General features: G+C 40.7%; 1 protein-coding gene across 1 annotated transcript; it reads right to left on the reverse strand.

Annotated features, from left to right (window-relative positions):
- Window positions 1-2,625: 2,625 nt before the first annotated feature.
- Window positions 2,626-15,017, reverse strand: jam2b (junctional adhesion molecule 2b). The gene is made up of 10 exons (XM_082507608.1): window positions 14,842-15,017; window positions 9,369-9,434; window positions 8,842-8,952; window positions 8,543-8,692; window positions 5,721-5,902; window positions 5,486-5,594; window positions 5,288-5,395; window positions 3,668-3,686; window positions 3,536-3,575; window positions 2,626-3,390 (listed from the first exon to the last, which is right to left on the reverse strand). Exons 1-10 carry the CDS (start codon window positions 14,882-14,884, stop codon window positions 3,352-3,354), a joined length of 867 nt encoding a protein of 288 aa, XP_082363734.1. The 5' UTR covers window positions 14,885-15,017; the 3' UTR covers window positions 2,626-3,351.
- Between the last annotated feature and the right edge of the window lie 4,239 nt (window positions 15,018-19,256).

The raw sequence follows: 19,256 nt of genomic DNA on the forward strand, positions 1-19,256 counted from the left end.
ACTGACAGAATCCATGGATGGCAGGCTTTTGAGTGTCCTTGCAAAGAAAGGTGGCTATATTGGTCGCTGATTTGTTTTTGTTTTGTTTTTGAATGTCAGAAATGTATATTTGTGAATGTGGAGATGTTATATTGGTGTCACTGGTAAAAATAAATAATTGAAATGGGTATATATATTTTTTTGTTAAGTTGCCTAATAATTATGCACAGTAATAGTCACCTGCACACACAGATATCCCCCTAAAATAGCTAAAACTAAAAACAAACTAAAAACTACTTCCAAAAACATTCAGCTTTGATATTAATGAGTTTTTTGGGTTCATTGAGAACATGGTTGTTGTTCAATAATAAAATTATTCCTCAAAAATACAACTTGCCTAATAATTCTGCACTCCCTGTATGTCTAATTAAGTGATAAAAAAAAAAACTGGAGTTGGATTGGACCACGGGCATGGAGAGCCTTTAGAAATCCAAGTGCTCAGAAAATGGTCTCAGCTGGCTTCATCTCTACGAGCTACATTAAAATTCAGCATTTTAACACATCATTTATAACAATTCACAAATTGATGTGACACTCTGAATGGTGCCATTCTGCATGTTGAGTATTTTCACTTTTGACACTTTAAATCCATTTTGCTGCTCAAACATTCATGTATTTCTAAAGCCAATCTGTGAATGCAAAACATCTACAGTCTCTTACTTTGCAGGACTGGATCAAGAACGAACAAATTACATCACTATTTAAACTTGCAATGCTCAGTTTACATAAAGCGCATGTTGTTCAAAAACCAGATAGATTCAGAAGGTTAAAGGTTTTTGAAATCTAAAAATAGGATTTTTTTACATTTTGTAGGTGTTGACAAACTAAGAAGGGTCACTTCCTTCCTTTCTTGCCGTGCTCCATTGTTGGCTAAATGTGTAATAGAAATTTCTGTCTTAATCTGGTGCATTTAAAATAACATTCAAAATAACCTTAATGAGTTTTGAAATAATTGCTTTAAGCTGAGAGCTAGCGGCCATCGTGCACTACACAGACAGACATAAAAAGTGTCTGCACAATGCATAGGCCTACAGCGTGGAAGGCATCTCATCTGCATACACTACACCCAATGGTGAGCAGTTAATTACTGAAAAAATGAAACAAAAATGTGTTGTCATTATGCTAAAATCAAAATTGGCTCCCACTGAGGATACATTTCCCCCACACGTGACAGACTGTGAGAACATTTGCGTTTTATAGCTCGCCTAATGTCCTTTGCAGCCAGAGAGACAGAGAATAATCTGAGCTTCCATAGAGAGCAGATCAATAGGATGTGCTTACTGTGATCATTAGAAAAGGTTATTACCATGTGCGAGAATAGATCCTGCCGGTTCCTGACATTGTGCATTCTGTAGCCATTACGGATCTTGAAGATCTGAGTAAAACGTGAATCAAATGTTAAAAAAAATATAGATGCATTAAGAGATAATAGATCTTCCCCTGGAAAAGAAAATGGAATAAAAGCTGCAGGAAACAAGTGCATTTCAGGGTTTTAATTTATGGGCATCACAATGAGGAGAACAAAAAGCACACAAGGAGAATGACAATAGAGCTACTGTTCGTAGACAAATAATAGATAAAGGCATCCTGTAGCCACAGGCCTGTGGTCTCTGGTGGTATGAACAGATACAGCCAGTGCTGCACTGCTCTCTAGTGGTCAAGTGAGGAATGTAAGGAATGTGTGCACACTCAAAAAGCTGTTTGCTACAAATAAGTGATGACTCCTATAAAATCTTTCATCTTTAGTATTAAAAGTTTTGCTCCTATTAGCCTGACTGGAAAGACAAAACCCCACAGAGGGGATGAGAGATCATATCACACAAGTCCTTAAAACCACACATCATAGTGGGTAAGCAGAGGAAAGCACATTAATTCTGTTGTTGCTTATGTTCACAGCGTGCAGTAATAATCAGTTTATTTATTTCAACATTATTTTTACAGTATATTAAGTAGTTTGAATGACCTTTAAAAGTAATTTCAGTTCCCAAATGAGATTCTCTCTTTGACACCAAACGGGTGGCAAAGAATAGCATAGTCACTCATTTTGGAGCAGAAGAGATGAAAGAAGAAACACTATGAGTGCAGTTTAAAGATTTGTGGTATGTGAAGGACAGGTACACTGTATTCAATTTGAATGGAGCTTGTTTGTTTCGATGTTTTCTTTGTACACTTGCGTATTCCTTTTTTATGACAAGAACTATTACAATGTTTTTGAGTACTAGAAAAACATTTCTCTTTGAGCAGCAGACAATTTGTTTTTATAAAAGACGCCAATAGAAATGTCAAAAGTTAACAATATGTGGGACAAGGGGACACAATACTGTGCAATCTTACATAAAGTGGGAGTTTTGCTGTAGTTCAAAAACTTCCAGTGCAGAGTAAAAAAGCATTTGGAAAGTTTGCTTTGAGAGCAGCTTTGCCCAAAATGTTGAGGATTAAATGTAAATCCTGTTTCTGTTCTTTGAAATTTGCACAAATACTTTGAACACATACCGACATTAATGTCACAGCACAAATCAGCATATTGTACTTCCCGCCCTGAGTGTGTGCCTGACTCTGTGACAGTAAATAATCCAGCTTGAATTGCAAAGAGCTTTCTTATCCTTTCTTTATTGGATTAAAGTCATCACAAGATTTGAGTACAAAACATTTACAAAGCTTCCAAAACGTCATTCAGTGTGTGCAGACACCTGTTCATCTCTCACTCAATTTATATGATCAGAATTTAAGCAAATACAACCAAAGATATAAAAATACAGAAGAGATCGGCTCACAAATAGGTTTAGATAAATATGTAAAAACACGAAGAGAAAGATAACGACATATATAATAGTATCTCTATATGTAATATTAAGTGAAACCAGGAAGAAGGATTCGATCCATGGTTTAGTGTATGCAGTAATACTGTGGGTGGTTAGTTCCTGACCAGTAGGTGGGACTAAAGAGCCAAAACGTTCTCCAAGTAAAGGTGGAAAACCGATTTTAGAAGTGTTTTGAAACACTGAAGACAAAGAACATCGTGAAAACAGTTACACAGCATTTGATAAAGTGGTAAAGTCATACATTTTGACGTGTGCTTGAGCTACCTTTAAACTGTCAGTGCGTTATTTTATTTACAAAGCAGCAAACCTGTTGCTAAGTATTTCACGTCTTTGCTTTTGCTTGACGTTTCAAGAGGCCTCGATCTTCATCTCCATCCCAGACGGCATCGAGCAGGCGACAGTCGATCAACCTCCCGGTGTTTTGAGCAGTAACTGCAGTTACTTTGGTTTTTTGGATGGTTTGATGTCAAAGAGGAAGAAGGCTTCGCCCTCAGATCATGAAGGACTGAGTTTGTTTGTAGTGCTTGAGCTGTAGGGAGCAGAGAGACATACAGTGACACATTTCCTTTCATTAGCTTGTGCCTGGTGTTATCGGAAGCTTATCAACAGTTGCATTCCAAATGAATGCATGCAAAACAAGCCCTGATTTGATAACGAGGCCTTTGATCACTCACATTGCGGGTGGGAGGAGGAGGAGGGTTGTAGGACTTGGTGCTGAAAGGCAAGGGGGAGGGCAGTTTAGTCAACACTTATTATTTTGGAATAACAATAAGGGCAACATGCAGGGCGGAAGAAGAAACTCTCACCTTTTTGTTTTCTTGCTCTCTGTTCGAATAAAAAACAAAGAAAAAATTAGTCAATACATGAAAATTTGTCAGTTGTGGTCACAATACCTCAATTCTGGGAGAACTCGAAAATACAGAGATTTACTCAAGTAGTCATTTTTATGTTTAACTGAAGTTTTTCTTATTAGTTCTGTTGGGTCTCTACCAAACCCTTCATTTAGTCACCAAATGTGTCTTTCTGTTATTTGGTGCTAAGTCCGGTTGTGCAAAGAGAGTTTATTGGTGAAAACAACTGCTTGCAAGAAACAGTGATAAGAAGAGCAGTAAAACAGTAAATCTGAAAGCAGTAAAATCCAAACAATTGAAAGGGGTTTTTTTAGGTAAGGCTTTAAATGCAGGAAGGATTCTTTCACGAGAGCATTTTTAAATGGTGACACTATGTTACTACATATATCAGAGTTGTTTTCTCTGTGCTTCTCACCTTATTGTTGTTTTCAAAACATTAGCATGAGCATTAGAATTACAACCTGATCAGAAGAATAACCAAATACTTTCTGCAAAAACTATTCATTTTAATATGAAAGACTGGCAAAGAGGACCTCTTCCACCCAAATAGCTCTTGGATATTTGATAAAGTACCGTGTTCAGAAACACATACACGTGATTGTTCTCATTCTAATTTTGTTTACAATTAAACTTTGCATTTGTCAACTCAATCCTGTTCCACGGCCATAGACGAAATTCATCTAATCTGGTATTTATTTTTTTTTAAATAAAAGGCTGAATCCATTGCTGACAGCCTAAAAAAATAGCTGCTCACTCATCTGGTTGCTTAGGTGCAGATCAATAAATTGACATGCACTCTGAGAAACAAGTCCAAATGGATGGACTAAATATAAGTGAAGGTGTGAAAAAACAACACGTTCTCACTCCCAAAGCGTAACATTTTACGCTAGGTGACAAATCATCGGTATATTACGCTTTTGGTCACCCAACACATCCCTATATTACGAGTTCGAGAACCGTTTGGAATGAATCTACACATGTACGTTTATTTTACTTAAATCGCTTTGGAAAACACTATATAATATGATTAAGGTGGTGGTTAACGTTATTAAGGTTAGGGTTAGGGCTGGAATACACAGCTGGGTTGTGTGTTACAGCGGGAGTATCATTCGATTTCATGCACAATCCGGTGCGTAGCATAGGAACGCAGACGGTCACCTTTCACATTCCCATGGAACGCCTCGGGACGTGACAAATCGTTGGCATATTACGCGAATAATGCAGAATTATTACATGACAGGACGCACTCGAGTGTTTTTCTCACACGCCTAAACGCGCTCTTTTATCCTGTTTTCCTTCTCTCACCCCAACCGGTCACAGCAGATGGCCCCGCCCCTCGCTGAGCCTGGTTCTGCCGGAGGTTTCTTCCTGTTAAAAGGGAGTTTTTCCTTCCCACTGTCGCCAAAGTGCTTGCTCATAGGGGCTCATAGGATTGTTGGGTTTTTCTCTGCATGTATTATTGTAGGATCTACCTTACAATATAAAGCTCTTGAGGCGACTGTTGTTGTGATTTGGCGCTGTATAAATAAAATTGAATTGAATTGAACACATTTGTGGCAGCACTGCACTACTTACTTTTGCAGCAGCCTCGGTGTCGGCAGACACACACACAGATGCAGCAGAAAAGCATGAACGCTGCCAAACCTGCAGCACCTGCTATTAAAATCGTCATATTCAAAGGATCTGGAAGCAGCAGAATCAGATTTTTTTTTAATATTTGGTCTCCAGAGCGTGATGCATAATCTCCAGTGAGTACTTTCTTAAAATACTTACAGTCAATAACTTTGAGTTGTTGGGCCACACAGCTCTTGGGCGCCCCCACACTGTTGGAGGACTCACAGCGATACATCCCTGCATCCACCTTGGACACACTTTTAAACTTCTGCTCCAGACAAACAGAGGCAGGCGGCAGGGTACACGAAAGGAATAACAGTTGTGTTTTTGGACCCTTGTATAACATTCTGTACATTATATTATATTGTATTTGAAAACTTTAGGTAGCACTCACCAGTGTGCCCTTGTTTGTGTCAATGCTGTAAGGAGTCTCTCCCGTGGCTGTTAGTGCCTTGTTGTCTTTGTACCAGCGGTAGGTAGCGGGAGGCACACTCAGTTTGTCCTTACAGAGAAGCTCCAGGCCTGACCCTACAAACACAGAGCTTGGCACGTTGCAGGAAGGGACATGAGGCGGCACTGAGAGGGGGGAAAGACAGAGAAAGGTAAAACTATATATTTTTTAAATATATTATGTTTTCAATTTGTAAGACAACACGAAAGTCTCCCTACAAATGCTTAAAATGTTAACATCTGCATAGTGTAATATCACTTAATAGACTTTTTTAGGCAAAACTAGAGAGGTCTGATGATTCCTTTTGTTATAAATTATGTCAGATTGATGTATTGATCTGGAAGTGCATTTCCTGCAGCCACCAACCAAGTGTCTATTCAGCCAAACATGTTTCCCATACATCACTCCAGAGATATCAGTCAAAGTGAGGCTTTCACACGTGCCAGCTGGGAGGCTGCCAACCAGGAACTCCACCAACAAAAAACATTTGTGCGATCATTCTTTTATCTTTACAATGTCCACAAATGACCAACATGTGAGCATCGACCTACATTGAAATCTAACAATGTAAAAGAAACTGTGTGTAGTTTTACCACAATATGATGACACGTGTGACTTCACGACTTGTATTAAGAGTGCCAACAGAATTTATCCGTGAAACTCTTGTTTTGCAACCATGTTATTTTTGTGAAAGTATATATGTAATCACCTCAAATGACATTTAGATTTAATAATAATGAGGCTTTTTTTCAATAAGTTGGTGAATAATCTTAAAGAAAATTAAACTACACTGGCACAAAACAGTCTGCCTGTTGCAACATATCCTAATGGAAGAGATTATAAAGTTTATAAGAAGTTGTTATTTGCACAATTTCTGTGGTTTGCCAAATATATCTCACATACTCTGTAAACTCATTACTTCATGCTGCAAACTGCAAAACCCCCAAAATCTAAATTCTCTTTGGAAATGTAAATAAAATGGGAACAATATCAAAGGGCATCCAGAGGTATTTCTATGTGCGTGCTGGACCTTCACGTGGAAACTAGAAGCTTGGATCTTTGTGCTATGGCAGGAATGCATAAACTACTGAGTCGTTATCCTCGAACCTCAGAGAAACAACCATATCTCTTCGAGCAGGAATGCACAAAATAGTCAATTCATTTATAATTTCTGAAAGCTGAGTGAGGCAATGTAGACTTTTGCCTGACAGCCTTGAGTTCAAACGTTCAGTGCAGAGTATATTCACATGTACCGCACAGGGAAGAACACAACATTGTGTTTCCTTTAAAAGTACCATATGTGTCTTGATTAAAATCACAATGAAAATAAAGAATATATATATTATTATACATTATACAAGTTATGAATCTAATGTTACTTTTCCCATTTTTTCTCATTTCAAGCTGAGGATGTGTCAAAGAAACCATTTTTACCTATTTCCAAAAGATACGAAATAACTCTATTTTCTCTTTGAATGAAATGTCAAAATGTCTTCGACATCACAAAGTTCATCTTGATCTGAAGTGAGATAACCTAACATCCCACATCATATAATACCACACTTCACTGATGGCTAGTGGGTGGCTGGCCTAACATTCATAGCAGCAGGGTGGCTGATTTGATTTCATCTGGCTAGCACTTTTACACATTTAAGTTTTAAAAATGTTGAAACACAAAAAATCAACCTGATTTATTAATAGATTGTCATTTTTAACACCTATGCACTACCAAGCCGCTCGGATATTGTGTAACAGCTCGTTTGCGCTCACCATTTTCGGTGTGGTGAACAGCACCGTACAACAAAAGTGGCAGAAAAGGTCTCAGGGATTTCATTGGATGTGTCCAAATTCAGGGATCGCATCCTCAAAAGGACGTAAAGACAGAGACGCACAGAAGTTCTTAGCTGTTAAACTGGATGCTCTGCTCCTGTCACCTAGCAACCATTACCATGTATCTTGGACATCAACATTTGACAGAAATGGAGAAAATCTTTGTTCTATATCATTTTTTTTACCTTAATGGAGAAAATTATGATGTATCTGTTGTTAAATGAACACGACATTTGAATTTGCACAACATTTGTCGCCTCACTGTGATGTAATTGAAGGATGACACACCTTCTGCTTTCAGTTTTGACTTCTTTTCCACATATACGAGCGCCGATGTGGAGGTTTTGCCTGAGTGGAGACACCTGATGTAAACAGTACAGACCTGTGGTGATTTCACTGTCTGTGCAAAACAACCCATGTGCCAAGCATAATGGAGAGTTCTACTAAAGTTAGCATGCTAATAAAGTCATGGTGGTCCAAAGGTTAATGTAATATGGCTATAGCCTGAGATGGGGTAGTTACTCAGAGTAGCACCCTGTACAGCAGTCCAACATAAACGGATCGGGCACTGAGGTAACAGTTATAATTTCCTATCCATAGCAGAGCGGATTCAGAGTGGCTGCTCCATGCTATCAAGAAACTGCTTCTATCGTAAATTACTCCACATATTGCACCTTTAACGACTGTCACCCTAATCTCACAATTCAGGTGAGGGAGGCTTGTGTGAATTGTTTGCAGTTATTTGTGCAATACAATCACATTTAAAAGATTTGCTGTGAATCCTCCTGGTTCCACCAACATGTACGTTATTGTTTCACATGTCACATCACAGGAGTTAAGTGCCATTGACTTGCACCCTGAAATAGTTTAGTGTTCACCTCTTACACAGATCTGTCCTATCCCTATCCTTATGTACGTTCGTAATATATTCATACCAAGAACATTAAGTGTCACAGTGGCCTCTCCGAGGTTGACGTGATCCTCGCTGGCTGTCACCTCACAGCGGTACTCCCCTGAATCTTTCTGAGTGACGGAGTGTATCGTCAGCGTCGCTCCCTCTATCTTAGCCCGTCCAGCGTAAGACCCTAAAGTGCAAAAGACGGAGAATGATGAACAAAGAAAACAATCAAAGCAAAGTGTCAGCAAACATAAAAAAAAAGGCCACACAAAATCTTCTTTATTAAATCAGGTTAAGTTTAAAAACAAATGCGTGCAGTAATGATCCGTCACTCACCTGTGAATTTGTGATTAAAGTAAACAAAAGTCACCCCTTTTCCTTTCTTCTTCCACTCGATTCGAGGGTTCTGATCTTTCTCTGTCTTGAACTCACAGGACAGCACAGCGTCTAAAAGTAAAAGTAAAACAATATTCATCTTTAATCCTTACGTTACCTTTTTTAATGTCTCAAACTAATTGATTTTTACCAACTCATGCACACTCATGACTACGGATGATGTATTTCTTTATTTATATCCATGTATTCTGAAATATATTCTGGTAGTTGCAATTTTCAATAAAGAATAATTATTTGAAAGTGTTCAGTTAACATGAATGTGTTTTTTTAGAGGAGAAAAAGACAGAAATTGGACAATATGATATTAGATATGTTTATATCTAGTTTGTTGTTTTCCTATTATTTGGAATTACAATAGGTTAAATATGAAATATATTTTATTAAGATGAAACAATAAGACTGTGGCCATTTTAAGATAGCAGACAAATTATGTTCAGGAATGTGAAAAACTGCAGCGTCGGTCTCACCAGTGTGCTCGTGAACCTCCACTTTGGGTTTACTGCTGCTTACTGTCACTGATAAACTGACAGGACCTGCAGAAGAGAGAAGATCAGCGTCCTGTGAAAGACCAGTTTTACTCTCAGACCATCGAGTACAATCTTTAAATGTTTACTGGAGCACATAAATGGAAATGTTAAACATCTTTATAGTTTCAGATCAAGGAGCTACATGGTAAACCATCAGACACAAGAAGCTTACTCATATGTAAACAGGACGTTTGCTTAATGCTTGGTTTTTGTGTGGAAGCAGTCGCACTCACACACATTTGACTTTCCAGTCGAAGCCTTAACGCAAAGTATAGAACAGCAGTAATAACCTGTGGGGCTTGAATGTTCTCACAACGCAAAATGTTCTTCACAAGAAAAGTTTCAAACTGCAACTGGTGCCCATAAACATAGTAATACATGCCGACAGAGACAAACAGACACTGAGTGTGGAGCTACATCCTGGTGGTGCCAGGAGCGGTGCTGTGCAGGAATGCAAGTGATGGATGGCCCTCTGACAAGCTGCTTTAAGGCGACCTGATAACCGCCTTCAGTGATCTGTCCCTTCAGCACACGCAATCAAACACCCACGTTTACCTCGACATTAAGCAGACGCCTTCAGAAAGAGATAAGAGAAAATAATTTAGAGTGACACGCCACCTAAAAAATAAATAAACGCTTCAAACGTGGCTGTAAAATCTGACTTTTATATTATTGGCAAGCAATTTTGCTGGAAATAAAGTTTTTATTGTAGAACTTGGAAGCTTCGCAGAGGTTGCTGTTACAGGATACTCCCTTGACATCACGTAAACTGAAGCGGAGCTGCTTTGTGAAACTTAAATGTGTCACGTGACCATCAGCTGTAAGTGTGCTTTAAGTAAAAAAAAAATAAACATTTGAAAGCAGCAGAGAGGAGACTGGTAGTAAAACTGAATTACATAACAGGCTTGTACTTGAGGATTAAAGATGGGGAGAAAGTGGGCTGGAACGGTCCTTCAGTTAACGAGCAGTTAAATCCGATAAACAGATTAATGCATATTACTGACCAATGAGTTAATTTTTCATGTGCTGTAGACTGACAGTATGGATTATGCTCAGTAATAACAAAATAATGATATCCCACAGCCCACTTGTGCTTTTAACGCATCTTTTCTTTTCTTTTTAACGGTGTTCAAAGTTTCAGTCACTCCGTCCAGCATTTAGCGATACAGAAGAGGAGCGAGCATGAACTGAGTGACATTTTTTTGGCTGGTGATTTCAAATAAAACTTGCAAACAGCTCGAAAAATACGACAAATATGTGGTAAAAACATTGTGTGACAAAGTACTTCTGTGCAGTCTTACATAAAATAACTGCTAATAAATGCATAGTTGTAAATGTAAGAGATGGAGAAAGAGGTAAGAAAAGAGAGGACAAGAAGATTTTTAAGGGTAGGAAATGGTCATCAAGTGAAATCGGTTTAACTTGAAACTTGAAATTTAAATCTTACATATAATGTCCTAATTGATTTTAGAGTTTTTAAACCCGATTTTGGAATTATACATGTGACAAACTAATTGAAGCTTACAAATTCTATGCTATTCAAATTTGCGTGAAAATACCAAGCAGTCTGGTAAAGTTTAGTGTTGGCTAAACCGATACGTTTGCAGTATTGTAGTGACGTTTACTGGTGCACAGCAGGCTGTGTTGTCCGTGGGCAATGTTAGGATGTATATAAAGGGTAGGAGATACAGGAGAGGTGGAGGAAGATCTCAGCCTGGGTGTTTATTGTCTTATGTAGTCTGGAAGAAGAGTGGATGGTGGGGTGGGTGCAGTTTTCTCTGTGGTGGGGTTGGGTGGACTGTCCCGGGCTCTGTGGGGCCGGGCGGCGCTGCTGCACTGGGCCCCGGTCTGGATGGGCCTGGGCCCCCTTTCCCTGGCGGGTCGCGGAGTATGGGGGTGCCTACTGGGGTCAGCGGGGGAGCTGGCCCCAGGGAGGGGTCACTTGCCCCTCCCTTCCTTCCCTCCCCATCTCCAGCTGCCTCCCTCTTCCCGCTCCACCACAACCACCCACACATGCAGGGCCTTGGAGTAGGGGTATGTCACCAGGGTGCAGAGGAGGCTACCCCCCCCTCTGTCCCCTTCTGGCTGCCTCTGCCTCAATTTTATCCCACAACTTAGACATTCACATTACTCACACTCTCATTACACATACATATAGGATCTTGGGGGTGGGCACGATGCACGGAGTCCAAAGTACCATCAGGGTGTACACCCCACCCCTGGCATCGTTGCCCACCTCTCAATTTTAAATACACGTAGACATTGAGGGCTAGCAGGAGGGACCATGCGCTTACCTGCTGCTCTCTGGCAGGTAGCTCCAAGCCCTCCTGGGTTTTAAATGCACCTTAGAACACACATGCATCAACACTACAATGAGCGGGTGGAGGGAGGTTTGGAGTCTTCTCTCACCCCCATTCTCTGCGACCTGCTGGAGCAGGGGGGCTAGGAGGAGGAGTTGGCCGTCCGACTGCGGTCTGGAGTGTGGAGCCTTCCTGCTGCTGCGGAGTCGGGGCGGTCTGCCTCCCCCCACCGCAGGGAAAAGGGAAACACCACCTGGGTCTGGGTGCAGTTCCCCCCTCCAGAGGCGGGGGCACCTAGACCCAGTTTGTAGAGTACGCTTGGGGAGTGTGATCATGTGTACAACGTCTCTTTATGTCTGTCTCCACGTTGGTTGAGTGTGGAGTAAGTGCATATGAGAGCATGAGGGTGGGAATGGATGTTTGTATCTGTGTGTGCCTGTATGTCTGTGTCTATATGTCAGGTTGGGTGTCAGGCGCCACCTCTCTGGGGACATCTCAGGCCCTCCAAGGTTTGGAGGCCTATCTCCCCCTACCACCACTTCCCCTGCCAGTGGTGGACCCCCTCAGACATCGGTGCGTTGGTGGTTCTTTGTGTCCGGGGATGGGCGTCCAGGTACACACCGGCTCATTCCTTGGCGGCCGCTTATCGGGGCCTGGAGCCTGGGGCTCGCCCGGGCCACTTCGGAGGTGGGGTGCCCCCGGCCTCTCGGCCTGGGGCTCGGTCACTCAGGCGCAGCTGGCTGCCGGCGGAGCTCACGGGCGCGTCACTGCAACTCCCCCTGGCTTCTGCTCCGCGGCTGCTGAGTGAGCCCTCATCTGGGACTCTCCTCAGCTCTTTCCGGGACAGTGGCGCAGCTGCCCCTCTGTTGGTCTTCCTTGGTCTCTTGTGTTCTGCGGGCCTCTGGATGTCTGGAGTTTTGATCTCCTCCACACCTGCTTCATGCCCTGGAGGACGGGGCTGTTGCCCCCCCACACCCTCTAGCAGATTATTACATGAAGGAACCTTTTAAAAAACAAAAAACAAGCGCGTCCATGCTCACAGGTGTACACACGGGTGATCACACCCACAAACTACACCCTTTTTGGCTCCTACCTCAAAGCACACTGTGTTCTGTTGATCTTATGTGCTGCACAATAATGTTTAACATTTAGTATTTACTGTCATATTCCCATATATCATTGTGATGTTGTTTATTCTATTACTCTTGTTCTCTTCTGCTTGCTTTCTTTTTTCTTTCTCAGCAGGTGACCCAGGTGATTGATATGTGCATTTTTTTTTCTCTGCCCGTTCTGTTGGTTTTTGTCTTTTGCCCTTCTCCCCCGTCCCTCTTCTCAGCTTTCTCTCTTTCCCTCTTTCTTTCTCCCCTTCTAAAAAAAAAAAAAAAAAAAAAAAAAAAAGGATGTATATAAAGGGTAGCAAACATCAGTTTATTTTTCACATGATGATTCTGATCAGACTCGCTCTCTGAATTCTAACTTTTATATTAGCTGGATTGTGTCAACAGCTGAAAATCAGAAGCCTTTGCTTATATCTTGTTTTTAAAAAACAGTTAACAATAATGTAGCAGCACAGGTCAGCTGATTAAAACCTCTACAGATTTTAAAAAATAAATAAAAATTATATTGGAGCCCAAAAAACATCATATTGTAACTTATTTCTTAGTAATTCTTTTTCCAATGCTACACCCAAACTACACCTGCCAAATCCCACTTTAACCCCTGACTAGCGATGTAGCGATGCATGTTTCTTGTGTGGCACACTCTGTGTGTGTGTGTGTGTGTGTGTGTGTGTGTGTGTGTGTGTGTGTGTGTGTGTGTTGCACACAAAGCCATTCTTTATGACAGTAACCTTACCCTTCTCAGCTGGCATAGCATACACATGCACAGACATCTGTAAAACACACTTGTGAGGATCTCTGCTGACTGATCCTGAACACCCTGCACTCTTTTACTTTTACTTTAATACAGAATGCATAATAACGGTGTTTTAACACTACATATTTTATTTTATTCAAATGTGCACTTGAAAACCCTAAAACTTAATCCGCTTCTACTATTAAAAAAAGTTACGTGTTTTAGGGTTTCTGCTGTTTTAAGGAGACATTGTAACCTAACTGAAAAACCACCTATGATACCTCCTGTGCAGTAATGAAAAAAATATTTTCAGAGTATATTAAAAGGCAGTGTGTCTAAACAAACAGATTGTAATCGTTTCATCTCTACAAGGACTTTTGGTCCTCACATGTAAATACAAGAAAAATCAAAACACATGCACGTCAAAGACGCAATTAACTGCGTAAAACATGTTGTTTGGACGACAGCCTTTGGCCTTTAAGATTCCCACAGCAGCATCAAATGCATTTTTTCTTTACTGCTTTTTCATCTCAGTCCAATTAACAACTAAGGGTCAGTCAAGGGCTATCTTCCCTGAAACTCTGGGATCTCAATCTCCTCCGCGGGGGTCACGTGATCCGTCTCATCAGCCCGTGGATCTCGGGTTCAAACAGCATCAGAGCGGGTTCAGTGTAAACATGAAGCCCAGCCACTCCCTGCACAATCTCTACCCCCACTGCACTCCCCAAACACATCGCACCTCCTCCGCGCTGTCTGTGAAATCACGCACAAGCTCTACAACTCACACACTAATAATCAATCAATAAATATCAGAGCCTCGTAAATGCCCGTTTTGACACTTAGCCTACATGCAGTCGTTTCTAAAGTTGTTAATTTGGCCCAAAATTACATTTTGTTTCGGTGGCCTCTTGCAGCTTAATAAGATAAAACTTGAGTTGCATAATCACGTAAGACGGTGGTATGTGTTGTTTTCTTTAGTAAAATAAAGTAGGTCCTTAACTGTTATATTGCAATAAAATGAAAGAAAGAGGAGAAAATGCGTAATTACATATTTATAAGTCTGTAAAAAGGTCTGACATTAAAATAAATAAATGCATAAAACATGTAGTTCAACCTCACATCGCGTATGGATACATGTTTGCACTGTTACTGTGTATAAATGCAACGTAAAAATTGGCTGACTCTAAAAGTTGCACACACTCTCTGATTCAGTATCAAAACAGAAATTGTTGAAGTTTTGAACACAATAAAAAGCTCACTGTGCAAAATGGTGATGAGCAGAGGCAGCGCCAGCATCTTCATGGCTTTTCTCGGGTGTCGGAGCTCTTTCCTGAGGTCTGTCGGTGTCCGTGGAGCAGATGAGTTTTACTCTAAACTCTCTGCAGCTTCTTCAAGTTTCATGTGCAACGGCCACGTGCGCGCTCACGTATCCCGGACAACTTACGGGGCGCGTGCACAAGTTCAGGGTGACCACCCCCTCTTCTCAGACAAAGCTCTCAGAGGAAACATGAGCCTTTCTTTCTGACAGGGGGACCTGCCCGGCTGTAGTAGTATCGAGTAGTAATGTAGTAGTAATGAGAAAGGAAGCTTTTGAATGGTTTCTTCAGCCATTAAACACAAAAGCGTTTGAGGATTCGTTACATGAAACACATTTTATTAACTACATTGTCACTAAGCTCTTTGGAATTTTTTGTACATCACATCATTTTTGTAGTCTCTAGAGACCACAGACTGTATATAAAAGATGGAAATAGATTGTTCTTCACACTTTGAAGCCTCAGCCTAAAGGGTTTTAAAATCCCTGTGAATATTTCGTGAGTCAAAATATTTTTCGGACTCACGTATTCTTAATGCAGCAGTTCAACTGACCATGTCATTTCACTGGCATTTATTTTTGTAACCTACTGAGATTTTTCCAGTTTCTTGTGTCGGAACAACAAGTGCGCTCATAGGCTCTCTGAAAGGATTTACCTGCCTCCACAGATGTGCTCCCAAGAGTTCAAACTGGCACACTGAAACATATACGAAAGCGGCCGTGATCCAGCTTCAACTGCTGGATCAAACTATGGAGATCTCCCAGTTGCTGCTGTCTCGTGAAAATGGGATGAAATCAGAATCCCCATTTCCTCCTTTTCTTGTTTAAGAACGTGTTGAGTTTCTTGTGTTGGGTGTGTATATAACTCACACGGCAAGTTCCGATCTGTAAAATTGAGAATTTCATGTTGATTTTTCACAACGTGTTCAGTGTATAATGGCCTTTAGTTTTACCTGCTGCCATCACAGTATTTTGACACCATATGTGAGTGGGTGAATTTGATTGAGAGGGTTGACTGCTAATTTATCCACTAATGCTGGCTAGCAAGCTGAATCGTTTTTTCCCAGTCAGGCAACAAAGAAACATCAAAATAATATTTACATGTTTGTTTTGCCTTTCGCTGACTAATATAGGGTTAGTCACTAATGATGACTTAGACCTCAGGGGGTTGAAAGGTTCCAATAGCAACAGTTTAGTGACTGCAGAGGTGAAACCTGCTGACAGCTGCCTGGTCTGGACAGTCAAAGCAGCCACACCAAAACTCTAGTATCAAAGTGGACGAATTATAGAAAAAACATTTTCCCAATATAAAGTTGTTATGAAAAGGAGAAAGTAGCTATAGATACTAAAACTTTAGGAGCCAGCTTCAAGTGGGCCTGACACGTCAACTTTGGCTTCAGTTTCTAGCACTTAAGGTTGTTGCTTGGTAGAGACAAACGACTGAACGAAAGCTAAAAATTACTGGATGTACATTCATCGTGTAAATTATTTTTATATGTTATTTATCCTTTACACAAATATGAGTAAGAGCAGGAGTGAAAACATGGACCATTTATAAGCCAAGGGACCCAAACTAATGGTTGGACATTCTCCTTCAGTATTTTCTGGAAGAGAGCAGAATTCATGGTTTCATCCTGAAGCAGCAAAGCAGCCCCAGACCATCAAACTACCACCACCATCTTTGACTGCTGGTATGATGTTTTTTTATGATATTCTGTGTTAGTTTTACACCAGATGTGACGGGACTCAAACCTTGCTAAAAGTTTAATTTTGTCTCATCAGTCCACAGAATATTTTCCCAAAAGTCAAATCATCAGGATGTTTTCTGGCAAATGTGAGTCGAGACTTTGTGGAGTTTTTTACTCAGCAGAAATCTCCCATGGATGAGACAAGTGAGGCCTGCAGTTCTTTTAGATGTTGTTCTGGGTTCTTTTGTGGCCTCCTAGATGAGTTGAAAGTGCGCTCTTGGAGTAATTTTGGTAGGTTGGCCACTCCTGGGAAGGTTCACCACTGTTCGAAGTTTTCTCCAGTCATGAATAATGGCTCTCACTGTGGTCCACCGGAGTCCCAAACCATGCAGCAACTCCAGAATTGCAGTTGTAGAGGTAACTGTACTGTAAAGGGCTCTGTTCATGAAAGGCTTTTATATAGTACAAATAAATGTATTTGATGCCTTTGTGTTTCTACTTATTTTAAGTATTTCTTGGGAACATGTAACCCTTTGCCTGCATATAAAGAATGGAAATCACAGAGGTTGGAGTTTTCCATATGTCTGCAGTGATGAGCCTAAGTCGGAGAGAAGTGGCAGCTGCTGCTGAGCTACTGTGTCTCTGGCTATTAGGTTTCTCACCACCAGCGCCCACACAACGGTACATTGTCACTCATTCTGGTTAATGTGCACACATGCTTACATTTGTGGCCATACGCACACACAAAGACACACACGGGGGACATACATCCAGACACGTGTGCGTAAGTACACACAAAGAGAAACAGTGAAACACTAACTCCCTAAATCTCAGCTGCAACACCTGTTCACAATCGACAGTCCCAGCTGCTCTGCTCGGAGCGGGACACACTGATGTCATGTAACACACACATGCACATGCATAGCAGCACATCTCAGCAACCACTGCTCACTTTACACAAACATACAGAAACAAAGTCAGTCAGATAGTGAATCTCAGAGGACGGGTGACTTTCAAATGCACGGTGACCTTTGATAACAGCCAGCGGAGCAGCTGTCCACCTCACACTTTACTACAACAAAAACCTGATTTGTTCTTTGTAAGAGCATAACCAAGAGATGCATGAAACCTGATCCAGCTATAACTGTAAGTTTTATTAAAAAGCAAAGTTTTAAACATATTCTTAAAAGTAGAGTGGTTGTCTGTCTCCTGAACCCAAACTGGGAGCTGCCAAAGTTATCAGAGATCCCAGCTCTGTTTTGTTGATATCACTCAAACCAACAACCTTGAGCCACACTATGAGATCAGGACTGTCGCTGTGCTCACCCTTGCTCTCATCACAGAGTTTCTAAAATATTTAATACAGTCATTCATACAAAAAACAAAGAGAGACTGCAATAATCCCCATGGTGTTCAGCGTAAGAGTATCCAACATACTCTTAGAAAGCAGCAGTCTACTGGCCGACGATCTCTTTCTTAATAAATCAAACAGTGACATTCAGCAACTTGTAAAACCTGAACATATCACAGAGGATCAGGATTTGACCACAGTCCATGAATATTGAGCGACACAGCTGCCATTTAATGTTAGGCTTTGGTTTGGTGGAAACTGAATGGAGTGAAAATCCAAGTGACAACAGGTGCACTGGAGAGGCAACAACACGACAACCCTCCCAAAAAAGGGAAAGGCTTTGAAGCTGGTGGCCACAGACTGGCTCTTTCCTGACTGATTTTTCTCTACTTTTGCTTTCTGTTATTGTCTGTCACTGCTGTAATATGAGACGGTCCCTGCAGCACATTCAGGATCCACAGATAGTGCAGCTCCTCCAGGATGTCACATCCATAGGTGCCTGACATGTTTCGGTTGGATAAACTGTAATTGCTTCCATTAAATCCATCAGAGATTTTCCTTCATTTGCATTTTTTTTCCCGACTGACTACTTAAAGAAAGTCACTGTAAGGGTGTGAGAACCTTTTCCGTAGATGTGCATTATGGGGTTCACTGCTTTTTGCTGTATTGTTGTATGCTTTAATGGTAGAAGTGCAGAGAATGAGAAGCCTAAAAACATCAAAACAAGCTCTATATCTGATAAACACCTTTAGTTTTTACTGTGAAGGGATGAAGATATTATATTTGCATGTGAACTAGATGGAGAATATTTACATTTCGTTGCACTGAATATTGATTTTATTTGCTTTTACTGCAAATTAAAAGCACTGGTCCTAATTTTGTCCAAGAGAGAAAATGATAATAGTAATAATAAATTAATAATCAGTATCTGACTGTGTGGTGGGTTATTGTGGAGACACATGACAATTATTCCTGTACAAACTTTTGATGTTATAGCTTGTAAGGTTAGTTTGTTAGGTAAATATCAACATGCCTTACTAGGAAACTATATACTTTCATACTGTATTTCTTTAAGACAGTCTTCAGCTTTTACTACTCAGTTGTAAAAGGCCGATGAAGTACTGTCGTCACCCTGATGTGTGGGTGGGCATCATGGACGCCTGAATTTGTAAATACGATAACTCCAGAAGGAAGTCATCTATTTTCAAAGTGATAACATTGGTTTAGCTACTAAAAATCTTGTAAGAGTTTGAAGCTCAGCGATGCTGAACTCAACGTCATGCTCAACGTTCTAGGATTTTCACATTTATACCATAGACG

This window comes from Aulonocara stuartgranti, assembly GCF_965226115.1.
Source record: "Aulonocara stuartgranti genome assembly, chromosome: 16".
NCBI lineage: Eukaryota > Metazoa > Chordata > Actinopteri > Cichliformes > Cichlidae > Aulonocara > Aulonocara stuartgranti.